At 46.2% G+C, this 13118-nt stretch overlaps 1 protein-coding gene across 5 annotated transcripts in view; it reads right to left on the bottom strand.

Moving 5' to 3' along the window:
• Positions 1-13118, bottom strand: part of LOC121299580 (neuron navigator 1-like) — a 73848-nt gene that overhangs the window by 28201 nt on the left and 32529 nt on the right. Inside the window, exon 1 of one of the 5 annotated variants that reach the window (XM_041227379.1) lies at positions 5759-6031. The exons of the other annotated variants lie outside the window; for them this stretch is intronic. Coding sequence (XP_041083313.1) covers positions 5759-5841 — 83 coding nt within the window. The 5' untranslated portion in view covers positions 5842-6031. Of the gene's footprint in view, positions 1-5758; positions 6032-13118 lie in introns of those variants that run through there. 5 annotated transcript variants of the gene reach the window in all.

The following is a 13118-nucleotide window of genomic DNA, read 5'->3' on the forward strand; positions in this document are numbered from 1 at the left end:
CATGGAAACTGTTAAATTTAACCGAGTTTAACGTGCTTCCTTCCGTTCCTGCTATCAGCAGGGCAGGGACCAGAAACTTTAACCCTGTGAATGCTGGTCTTTAGTGATGAAGTACTTAGCATTAGACCAGGGAGCAACTCCTGCGGATTGAGCTTCACAATGTACTGCCGCCTCACTCTTTCAGTAAGGTATGACTGTGATCAGTGAGCGGAAGGACGGGAGGGTTTCCAGTGCAGCTGCTCTCAGTTATATTAGTCTTAATACTGCCCCACTGAAAAGAAACCATTGTTTCTTTCACTGGTCTGAAGAAACGATTACCCGAAACTGCCAGACTTTTCAACAAGCACTTAAACACTAAAGCCTAACCAAATGAATGCCTTTGTCAGGTAGACAAACATTTCAGCAAAGTGCCTTTCAATGGCGTGTGTGCGTGAATGTGCACAAGCCTGCGTGTGAGGGTGCTTGAATGCACATTGCTGTCCGTCTGTGAGCAGGGTGGGTGGCACATTCTGCTAACATATGGGACAGGCCTTTCCCCTGAAAGAGACCCCCAGACTGGCTACAATAACACTGTGACAGGACACACTCTCAGCAGGACGGAGAGAACCGCCCCGAGACGTTTATTATCCGCTACCAGATCACTGGAGAGCCTCGTAAAACATGCCGAGAGACTAAAATCATCTCAAGAGCTGGAACAGCCTTCTCCTGCCTTTGAAAACTCCCAGACTGTGACAGAACAGTAGCGACTGTAAACGTCCAGCAACAGCTGAAAGCATTCAGCATCAAGCTCCCAGATGTGCACTAACTTAGTGTAATACTGGAGCCACAGGACCCGTTTCATCAGTATCTTATAAAGTGAAACGCATGGACTCCGGATTACAAGGAGTTAATCACAACCCCCCCCCCCCTACTCCCTAATGCAAACACCTCTCTTATTCAGACCTCTGAAAGCACGGATGATGATATTTTAATCAATTCAAACCTGGTCCTCGTTCTACAGGATTTAATGAGCTGCTCCGATTCCCCATCGATGGATCAGCACACTTGTTCCAGGTGTCTCACTTACACGTACGAAACCGACATTCAAGAACACTTGTATTCAAAAGCATCTGAATGGGAGTGCCTTAAAATGAGAAACAGCTGGGCTCTGAATGGGGGATTGCATCTCAAAGCGCATACCGATGTAAACGTTCTGCCACTACCAAGTTCCGAGTGACATTTCTCGGGTGTTTGAGCTGGCAAACCCCACAACTCCATTGCCACCCACTCGCAAGGTACTTCATGAAAGCTTAACGGGCTCTTAACACAGAAAGTTCTAAAATAAACTAGTCACACAATCTGATTTGGTTTCCAATACGAAAAGGATGAATGAATCTACAAACCTTTAAAAAGCACATTTTCAAACTGCTGAGTTCAGAGAAATTGGGAGATAACAAAAAACCACCAGAGGAGACGAAGATCTGATAGTAGCATATTAGTGTCCTCGTCCCAGGCAGGTAGGTTAGACGCTAAAGGCTCACGTGCTGGACATCAATACAGCACACTGACGCGGGTGTGAGAGTCGTCTGAAATGTAAGACTGTAAGAGAGCCTGCACTCACAGCACAGATGGGATGCAATACGGGGCGCTAGACAGCTTCCAGAACTAAGCTCCAGAGCAGATTGCCCCTGTGTGAGACCGGCCAGTCATGCAGAAGTTAACTCTGTTACTGGACAGGACAACACGATGGAGAGATTTCCAGCCCAATCAGAACGCTGTGGGAGGGCACACGCACGCACACACACACACACACACACACACACACGCACACAGCGCTTTGAGAAGTGCATAATGACAAGGAAACGGAGGGTTCAGGATATTCAGAAAGCTGTTTAAATACGGACAGATTCTAATAAGAAAATAATACACTGGAAACTGAAAACTGGAGGGCTTGACTAACCAGCAAGACGATCCTCCACACGGTTCATTACAGCAGATTATTACAGAGCCACTTGAAACAGGTCTGTAATCACTTCTCTAATTCCCTCCGAGTCGCGAGCGCCTGAGGAAAGAAGCTTTCAAAAACTCAAACCCAACGCCACGGTGAGCCCAGGAACACACTGATCAAGAGCTGAGCAGAAAATCGCCGCTCAAACCCATCCCTTTCACATCAGAGCCAACTGGACAGATTCGACGGCTCGGAGCGGCACGGGCAAGAGCTTCCTGCTGGATTGGGAAGTCATTCCTGCTTCCCGCTGATCGGAGAGACGTTTCTGAGCATGCTGCCCAGTATCCTAGCAACAACGGCTTGTGCATTGAACTGAGGAAAAAAAACAATCAGTACAGGGAGATGCCAGTGCAGGGCTCTTAAAGATGTGGTGGAACTATTGAAGAACTATTGCATTGGTGCTGCGAATGTGATTTATAACCAGTATTGCAATCGCTCACAGGACCAACACTTCTGAAGCAGCAATATTCTGTTCCGTTCGCTCATCTCAAAACACAGCCTCAGACTGGATATTCTTGCAACCAGTGGACTGTCAATAAGCACATGCTTGCCAGGTAGCAGGCTCTGAGTGCAGAGGCTCTGTTAGTGGGATAAGCCGTGAGTCACTGAGAAAGGAAACTGGGAACCCATTACTCACACTGGCCCAGACAACAAGACACCAGCTGATTTTAGGAGAGTTCAACCTTTCAATAAGAGATATTCAGGCCCCCTCGTATTTTGGGTGTCTGGTTTGTATGTTTTGATAGACATTTTAGAATAAATCATCTGTCCAAGTCTTCCTTTCACTTGGCAAGTCAAGACATGGAACAAAATGTGCAAGAAACTGCAGTGCTAACCGATGATGCAATGGGAGAGAGATTTCCAACAAGCGACCTGCACCACCGAGCTGTGTAACCTGATCATTGCAGGTCCTCCCCGCTGACAGTCAAGGTGTGCACCTTTTCATCATTCAAAATGAGCTGCTATTAATTACTGGTTTTGACTATAAGCTCACTTGCTTCTGTTCATGCTAGCTGACTGTTTAAAAGAGCCTTTCATGTCTCTCACACCTGCAGGTAACATTGACTGACAACCCCAGAACACTAGAGGTAAACTCTCATGAAACAGCGTTCTTCAATCGATCACTTACTAATCCCACCAACACTCGCGTTGTAGATCTTCATACCCCTTTGAAAGTCACAGTTATTTACTACAGGAACGTACTCTTAAGAGAGAGAATTAGGAAGTACTATAAAAAGGAACCCAGAAGAGGTCAGGCTCAGGCAATCAGCAAAAACGATCTTCTTATTGAGCCTGAGAGAGTTAATAAAAAAGGGATAAACACCCTCCAGGGAGAAGCACAGGCCCTGGGCGAGTTAACTCTGCAGTATACTTCCTCTAAAAACAGGTCTGTTTTTCCAGACTGTTCACTGAACCCATGCAATGACATTTGAGAAGGTGAAGCCCAAACCACCAAGCAGAATCTACCTCGAGTTCCGCTCCTGTTTACAATGGCCTGGTGCCAGCCTCGACCGCTGCGCGATACGGACTTTGAATTTGCGACGTTGAGAAATGTTTGGATTTGAAAAGGAGGAGGAACGTTTTAAACAACAGGCAAGGCTGCTCACCCGGTTTCAAGTGAAAGCAGCTGCCACTAGCCAGGCCTCTCATTACAGCTGCTTCAAACAGCTGGATGCCAAACCCAGCGGCACAGCCTGGTCGCAGTTTATTACCCTAAAGACCACACGGCTAAAAATCAAGGTGCTGCCATTCCCCCACTGCTTGAAGACAAGGGAGCATGTGCATTCAGCTTGAAGCCAATAACGCAGTGTACTTGGTCTCAATGCTCTGGAGACCAAAAATCCACTGGATGAGATATTTCAGTAGCAGCTGCACTTGGGGTATATTTTAAATGTATGTTTGTATCTTCTGGTGGACTGGAACAGTCATCCAGCCATTGGGTGGGGGGGGGGGGGGGGGGGGGGTGCCTGAGCCCCTACAGCCAGAGACTTTTAGGAGAATGTAAACAAACAGGACCGTCAGCAAAGCCCCCCTCCCACTTACCCAATTAAGCAGAGTGCCCTGAAGAATGTAACAAGCAAACACGAAGGAGTTTTAGAGCATGAAGCCTTAATTACTGCGTCTACCCAGCTGAGAAGCATTGCTTCCAGGAGAGCGCCCACAGACTCATTCCCACCCTCACACTGGAAACCCACAAGCACAAACTGAACGAATGGAACATCCAGAGAGCGTTTGTGGGAGGGGCTACCTGTCAAGCTTCCTCAGTGACACCTCATTATGAATTGCAGCTCCCCATTGAAGAGCGCGGGTTCGAATGCAGAACGGCAGATCTTGCATGAGCTCGAATGTTACCCACGGGGCCGCTGGTGTTAGACATGCTGGACAGTATTTAACAACACAAAAGTCTGGTCTGCCTGGCCCTAGGTGTGCACACAGTCCAGGGGTGAAGCATCAACCTGAACTCTTAAAAGGTCATGCTGCCCCTCCTCAGTGCACCACTCTGACCAGTACAGCACACAGCCTCCCGCACTGTGGCCAGTGGTGCGACTGCTCCCCTGTGCACACTAACGGGTTTATATAAGAGAGTCAATCACAGGTCACCAATCCAAAAAACACCCCAAACAGAGTGCAGGGTCAGACTGAATCAAATTTTAAAATATTTGTAACAGACTCTCAATTCCCCTACACACCCACTAATAAACAACCCCCCTCCCCCCGGAGTTTAGACAAACACAGTACATAGTCTCTTCATGACTTCTAGTTTCAATACGTCACGGTATTACCAGAGGCGATCTTAAACACCCCACAAGATACTGCACTTTTAAACCACTAAACCTTGCTTTGCTGCGCTCGGAATAGGACTCCTAACCTTTCTCAAGTGCGCTCTAACCACAGTCCTGTTATAAAAGTATTGTACTACATACTGCTAACATGCACTCCACAGATATCCGAGCCCTGCCTACGGCACAGCATTTAGCACAGGGTTACTGCTCTCCTCCGCTCCGCATCCGCGTATACGCGAATCCAAGAAAACATGGGTTTCCAGAAAGACTGCAAGCGAGCAGAACGCACCTAACAAACCGCTCAGCAGAGCAATTCAAACCGCTGGTGACAACACAGCACACGTGTTGTATTTATTTGAAATGCACCTCTACGTGCACACCCCCCTCAGCAATAAACCCAAGCTATCGCTTTGAATTCTTGCTTCTAATTTGTAAAACAGTTACTTAACAAGGAAACAAAATAGCAGTGTTCTGCAGTATTGTAAAAACAAAACACACAAAAATAAAAACAACAGTACCGTTTAAATCAGTGTCCCTTACTGAAAATACAATTCACACAATACATGGGCTACATTCATATTAAACATGTATTTTACAGTGCTGTGCAAGAACACAACAAACAACACCACCTCCCCCCTCTCACTCCCTTTCCCAGTAGCGGTTCATGCCGTTTCTACGGTACTGTTTTCCTGAAAGGGTCGCACCTTGTTTCCACGTTGCCCGAACGGAATCAGCCTCGCTATAGCAATCGCCGCGGCTGTACAGTATATGAACTCTGATGAATACAGTGGGTGGAATCGCTGCCTATTGCTAGACCATATCCGCGATCAGGCTTTGTCCTTTTTTTTTGCTTTCTTGATATTGACGTCGCATTGGATTTTCGGAGCGACACCAGTAATCCACACAGCACAGTCTCAACGCACACGCACAGCACCATCGCACTGTATTGCAATGACAAGGCGCTCCTCGGCTGCAGATCACCTCTTACCTTGAATGAAACTGCATTGTTCTCCCTGCTCGCTGCGCCCCGGGCAGCGGCAGCGTTTTCCCATTGATCACGCGGCCGCTCATCCTTTCTTGGCTTTATTAATTAAACGCATGATATTAATTTAGTAATCCTTGCGCCGGGGGTCTGAAAGCACGATTTGTCGGCGGCCCAGGCTGGACCCATTCAATTTGTTAACGTCTGGCTCAAAACGCCGCAGCCCCGATTCCACATGGAGAGACAAGGCAGGGCTAAGCTACACACGCCCCTCCCAAATTCACTGAGCTCTCTCCAGATAGCAAACAGCTGTGCCGCTGCAGCGACAGTATTGCAAGCGCGGACTCAGCACATTTTTAGCAATGGAAAAGGAGAATCGTTTTATTGAGAAATCAAATCACAGCAGTGACTTCAGAACAGAATTCAGAAGGATGTAGGATTGTACACCGAGTACAGAATCACAGCACCCTCAGAACACACCCGATTATTATTATTATTATTATTATTATTATTATTATTATTATTATTATTATTTTAGGTTTGTAAATAATAGGCATTTGTTTTTACTATGGCATATTGGTATCACAAAATTGCAATGCAACTTCATCCTTATCTTCCTGTCAAAGGCTTTGCACATTGAGACTGTGAGCTTGTGTTATATTTCCAAACAGCTTGTTTTTTATAAACCCTTTTTCTGTTAGTATTCGCGTCTGGAGAAATAAACACTTTTTATTTGCAACTTTCGACAAAAGTGTGAGACTATGAGGAGACACAGCGATTGGAAGAGAGTTGGTTTCCCAGCAGCCTTCAGAATTAAACTCAAGAGGCGTCTTCTTCACCCTTCGGCAGGATTGTGACTACATACTAACAGCTCAATAGCAGCGTTTACAGGCTAAGCCTCTGTCTACAAAGTGGAACGTGAATTGTGTGTCTAACCCTAAAAACAGTCAGGCTGACCCCTAGCTGAGCTTGGGAAGTGAATGCTCTTTCCTTGTCCCTCTCAAGCCATGCAGAGGCAGAGAGCATGTGAACTTAATGAATCAGTACCTCTCCAGTCTGTTCTCCTTGCTGTGCCCGGAGACACGGGCCCTCCTGCTGGAGGTTTTAGAGCCGCAGTAACTGCAGTGCCCCCCCCCACCATGCCCGCACCGCTCTGCAGCGTGTGCTCAAACCTGCCCAGGGGATCCAGCACTGCACTTCCTCTCTCCTTCCCTTCTCAAATCAAGGGCAAAGCACAGCTAGGGCTGTGAAGAAAAGGCTTCATATAAAAGGTGGTGTTGAGAATGAAGTGAGGGACAGAGGCAGTCACGACGCTCCCTGCAAGCTGCTTTGGATAGTGTGTGTCCGTCCATGTCCATGTCCATGTCCTCGTCCTCGTCCTCGTGTCCCCGGTCCCCCCCCCCCCCATGTTCCCCAGCAGACGATCACTCCACATTGTGTGCTGGACTCACAGTAGATCTACAGGAGATTAAGCTGAGGCCTCCAAGCTCAGTGTAAGCAGCTCCAGGGTTAAGTTAAATGCAGGAGTCTAGTTTGATTGGCCTGCAATGTAGTTGGATTGGCCTGTGCATTTTCCTACTGGCAAAAACTCTCCCTGCTCAACACAAAGTAGTCTTTTGCAATGGAGAAAAAAAAAAAAATAGGACATACATTATTTTTCTTCTCTTTGAAAGCCTGGCTCTTGCTGATTTCAGGGTTGTGGCAATGGCTACTGTCAGTGTCACTCTTAACTGGACTCTGTGACGCTCACACTCGCAATGAAAAACATCTGCTTTAAAAAGAGTGGAACAGGACGCTTAGCGTTTACTAGAGAGACCTGGCATAAAGATGAGAACAGTATTCAAACTTACAGCATGTGTGTCTGATTGGATCACAAGTATATACAAGGCAGTGACGCAGTCAGTGAAAGAAAGACCAGGGAGGAGTCAGTGAAAGACAGACCAGGGAGGAGTCAGTGAAAGACAGACCAGAGATGACAGTCAGTGAAAGGCAGACCAGGGATGAGTCAGTGAAAGACAGACCAGGGATGACAGTCAGTGAAAGACAGACCAGGGAGGAGTCAGTGAAACGACAGACCAGGGATGAGTCAGTGAAAGACAGACCAGGGATGACAGTCAGTGAAAGCTTTGTTATGGGTTAAAAGCCTCCAGCAGTCAAGATTATTGAACCGTATTGAACCTGGATTCCAAACGGAGAGTCGAACAGGATTACTTTGACATTAAAGTGGACGTAGGAATTCCATAATTAAAATATTAATTTATAAGACCAGTATAAACGAATGGACTTCACAAGAACACAGAATTCCTAACTACACTTTGCACAGAGGGATTCTTTTTTTTAATCTTAAAACATTAGCAGTAAATCTGGAGGACCCTGACTGGCAAGGGTTAAAGCAAAGGGGCTCTTTTGCAACAAGAGAAGGTTCCCTTGAGGGCATCACTTACCATTGAGAGGACCTACAAACCACCCTCTTAATCAGGAACAGGTCAAGTTAATCCACAAGGGAAGACAGGCTACATCACCACGCCTGGCTTTTCAATGTCTTCAGTAAATCTAACCATTACGCTCCAAAAACTAGTAAAACAGGCTTAAAACAAGATTTCCACTCGGATGATTTACAGTTTGAAACATTTTCAGGTTTTGTTTCATTTCCTGTTAGAAAGAGTACGGTGCTTAACATTCAAATGTGTTTTTTTTTTTTGTTTTGTTTTTTTAAATATGTCCGAACACGTTTAAGAATAGTTTTCAGTTGCTGTAGTAGTTTTGGATTCAAATCTTGTTATTGATAAACTATTAGTGAAAAAACGATGATCATCCAGCAACAGCTAGAGAAAGAAAGGGGCTGGCAGGGTCTCTAAAGGGTTCCAACAGTAAAAGCAAAGACACATTCCAGAACTGGCCCAGAGCTGGAGGGGAGGGGAGGGGGTGCCTGAAGGGGGTGACACCAGGCTCCCAAAGCGTTCCCAGGCCTGCTGTTCACCCCCGTTAGCACTTGTAAGAAAAGGAACAGCAAAACTTGGCAACGCTGTTATTGAACCAACTTGACCGCTCGGTCAGGAATTCCGTGGGTTTTTTGGCAGCTCAGAGCGCTCCAGTCTTGTAGGGTACACAGGACTGCTCCTTCTCAAGTGAAATCCAACCTGATGTTAATCTGAGTCTTTCTTCTTCTCCAAGTATTTTAATCCCCCCTCCTGTTGCCCAAGCCAAGAAAAACAGGTGAAATGGATAGGTGTACAGCTCAGATTTTCAACAGCCTGCTTAGTGCCCTCTGCAGCACATGGAATACATGCTGAAGGGAGGTTAATCACAGTTTGCTTTAACTGGCATGAGCACAATACTGGTGCATTAATACTACCCTGAAAAAAACAAAAACACCAAAAACTGGCAACACCATTCTCAGATCACACTGGCAACATTGTACAGTGGCCCTGCTACAGTGGCCCTGTTACTGTGTAAGATACAACGGCATTGCAATGGATGGGGTGGAGCGCTACAGAGAGCCAATGCAGTGCTCCTGACTGAAGATCGTTTGGATAGGAATGCCCCAGCATTCTGTTTTCATTAAGGAGTGGTTTGAGACACACAAGCGTCACGTGACAATATCGTTTGCATGCTTTCCACCGCACCGTGCAGGCTGAGATTTGAAGCAACTCGCTCGACTCTCTTACTCTCCTTAATCTTAGGGATGAGTGCAGGCAATTAGACAATGCACCCCCCATTATCAGACTAGCGCTGCTGACACAAGCTCTGAACGTCAGGAAAACTGGTTTAAAAGTTGTTTTTAAAAGCATTGCAACGTCTAACTTCCCTCGCACTGGTCTGACACAACGAATCTCCACGGATACAGGTACAGAGTCGTCAAGCAAAGGCCTCTTTAGATCGGCAAATCCCTTTTTTAATCCTCTTCTTCTTTCTCTGTTGTTCCCAGGCAGAGAAAGGTGAAAAGCATGAGCTGGTAGAGACAGGGCATTACTGTTGATGTTCTTGAATAAGAGTCTGCAACAAGAAGGATCACCCGAGATTGAGGACTGAAAAACAAACACACAGGTAACCACGAACCTCCTAAGCAGGGCTCTGTCCATTAAATAACTAGTACGCTGGAATCACATACTCATGCAGCATGCCTTAGAAATGTCCTTTCTGATTTACATCAGGGTTAAAAGACAGCCAGCCATTCTGAAGGCGTTACCTGTCGGAACCAGCGTGCGTCACCCTCAGTCTGAGAAGCACTTAATGGAAGTCTACTGTGTGATAAAATGGCAGAAGATCCAGAACAAAAAGAAGACAGTCTTTCAGATTAACTGCGACTGAAATATCTGGCAGATAAGGAGAGGAGGTTCAGGTCTCCCGCTGCAGGAATGAGGAGTGTAATATTAATAAGTGCCTAATGTATCCAGCGAGCCATGCTTTGAACAGTCTGCCCTGGCTATCTAAAGAAAGGTGTGCAGTCACTCAACATATATTTTCAATGCACAGCGCCGAAGGGAGTTTCTTTTAGGTTTGTCACCTGTTTTTATCTCCGGAGCTTTTAAAAACTCTCATTTTAAAAGTTCTTATTTAAAGTGTGTCACTTATAAATTATTTTCCTTAAAAGTTTTATTTTTTCAAATCCATTCCCTATCCACAGCCTTCACCACTGTGCTGCAGAAGTGTCAGACTCCAATTCATTTTCTTCAATGCGTCTCAACGACACGGGCTCTCATGATAACGATCCTACAGTGAAAATGAATGGATGAATCCCCTGCGCTCAGCTGCCCGATCCTCTAGTTTTCAGCCAGTGTTTCCATCCCTCTGCTGGGTCTGACTGCACCAGCAATGATGTCATCGCTTACACTCTTCTTTCCATGAGAACACACCCCAGTCATGACAGGAGGCTGCCAAAGGGACAAGCCCTGGAATCCTGTAGAGGGTTAATGGTCTTTCACACCCTGCAACTCTTTTAAAAGCACAGTATCCCACGATCATGCACTGCATTCACCAATGGCTGACCTCTTCTGTGCATTCTACTTCTGAGGAATACAGACTTGTTACTGGTCCGGTTTGTTTATATTCCCTTAGGATACAGTACTGCCCCCTTAAAAAGGGCAACACCTTTTAAAACAAGAACCAATTAATTATATATTTTACACACACGCAATTATTATAAGTACAGGTATATATAATAAGTGTTTTGTTTGTTTCTCATTTTGTCACATTAACACAGTTTAGTTTCCTATTAATTTAGCTTGTGATTTGTGTAAAAGCTTTGAAAACGCATCCCTGCTGTCTCTAAACAGTGACTGGCGTGTGAGGGCACACTTCTGTTCAAGTAAAAGCCCTTCACTTCCTGTCCGAGTCTCCTCTTTGGCGTGATCGCCGTGGATCATTCTGAGGAACACAGAACTTCCCTGACGGAATCAGAGGAACGATTAGACTTGACACACACAGCAAATGTTCCAATTGTTTGTCTTGTGTGTGCGTGTATCAGACGTGACAGCACAGTCTTGCTGGGAGACCTCATTGGGAAAGCTCACAGTAGGAGGCACAGCTAATGCTCTGACATCTTTTAGTCATTAAAACAGCCCAGAACTCCCCCAGCTCTGTGAGAAACAGAGCCGTGCTCTGCTGGTTTTATAAACACATTATTCACTCGGTTTCTTTGTTTCATCAAACATCCTTATCAAGAGACAGAGCCAAGCTTCGAAGGTTCCTCATCTGCCCCCCAATGGCAATAGAGCCATTAAAATAAAAAACACACTTTAGATCTGCTGCTAGTCAATTTGGTAGAAGTTCATACGTTTTACATTAAAACATGCCTTTATTACAGATGCCTTCATGGAGATGAAACTAAACGACCACAGAAGAAATAAATGCTCCTTGCTCACCTGCACCTGGTACAGTAAGAGTGCCTCAAGTGAACACTGCAAAACCAAACGCTGAACTAGCGGGCAGAATTAGGACAGAATCTCAAACCTGACAGCAGACATTCTGTGAGCAAGCGGGCTGGAATCAAACAGCTAGTGGTGTAATTCTGAGAGAAACACACAGCTAAATAAACATGAGAAGCACAGCGAGGTCTAGCACAGCTTAGTGGAATCCAAGGCATGACATTGAACAGAGCAGTGTAGCAACCACATGACCCAGGGAAACGTTACTGTGCAGATTCATCATGGGGAGCGGCACCCAGCTGGTCTTTGACCTCTCGCCACGTCCCGTGTGGAACCAAAGCGCCTGCCCTGGCGTTAAATTTCTACACTGGGGATCGGTCTCCCAAGAGACACGCTGCGCCACATGCCTTCCACAAAGCTGGTCCTGAAATCGACATGCCACTGCAGACATTAAAACAAGGCTGGCAGAGATCAGGCAGGGGAATCCTGCTCAGCCTTGAATTAAAAAGAAGAGGCACACTTTACAACATGTAGCAGTAACTGGAGTGCAATTGAACAAGGCTGGCACGACGGCCGGGGTTATATCCAGACATACACTGGCTTGTCTTGAACAGCTGGGGTCTCACATTGGCACAGGCGCTGACGAGGTCACGAGGGGGGTCACATGACCATACTGCACACATGTGTTTTGTATTTTAATAACCTGGTTGGTAATTGCTGGACTGCCTTCCCTTTGGATGTTATTTTCCAGAATCAAATCTCCGCACTGTGTGGCTAGGTGGTTCCCAGCATGGTTATAACTTATTGGCAGCCCCGTTTATGAATGAACCCAGCTGTCGACTGCATCCACAGACATGGAACTGGAGTTAGCACGGCCAACGTGACTTGAAAAGCACCATTAAAACAAGACGAAAGAAGAGAGAAAGCTAACAATGTTAAAATCTTCAGCCCATCGGGAGAGCTTGAATGCACAGCGCAGGTGCTGGTCCTGCCACACTACAAGCGGAAACTTAATGAATCTGGCTCAAAGCGTCAAGCAGGTTTGAAGTCAAAAGAGGACAGTCAGCTTCCATGCTGTCCACCAGGTGGTGTCGAACGCGAAGAAAAATCCCATTGCCTTTTAAAAGTAACCAATTACATCATAAAGCTATTTATTGTAATAAACGGTCAGTCTCTGCTAGAGTTTGCCCATTATAACCCCAGTGCATTCCCCTGAAGAAACCCTAGCAGAAGCATTAGCAGACCACAGCATTCCCAGCGACGGCAATGCAAGGGATTGGAATAAACATTCCTGCAGACACGGCACAACACTGGTGCTGCTGGTGCTGGTACTGGACTGGAAACATCATTCTGACAGTACTCTTATCCGAGTAGCTTGCTGAATTGAACCCGCAATCCCACGAGACGAGGAGGTGTTGTGATTTTTGTGTGTCTGCCTCCTCCTCTCCCCCCCCCGCCCTGTATTCATCCATCAGCCCACCCGACAGTCCCATCTCTGG

The sequence above is a fragment of the Polyodon spathula genome, chromosome 25 (genome assembly GCF_017654505.1).
Source record: "Polyodon spathula isolate WHYD16114869_AA chromosome 25, ASM1765450v1, whole genome shotgun sequence".
Lineage (NCBI taxonomy): Eukaryota > Metazoa > Chordata > Actinopteri > Acipenseriformes > Polyodontidae > Polyodon > Polyodon spathula.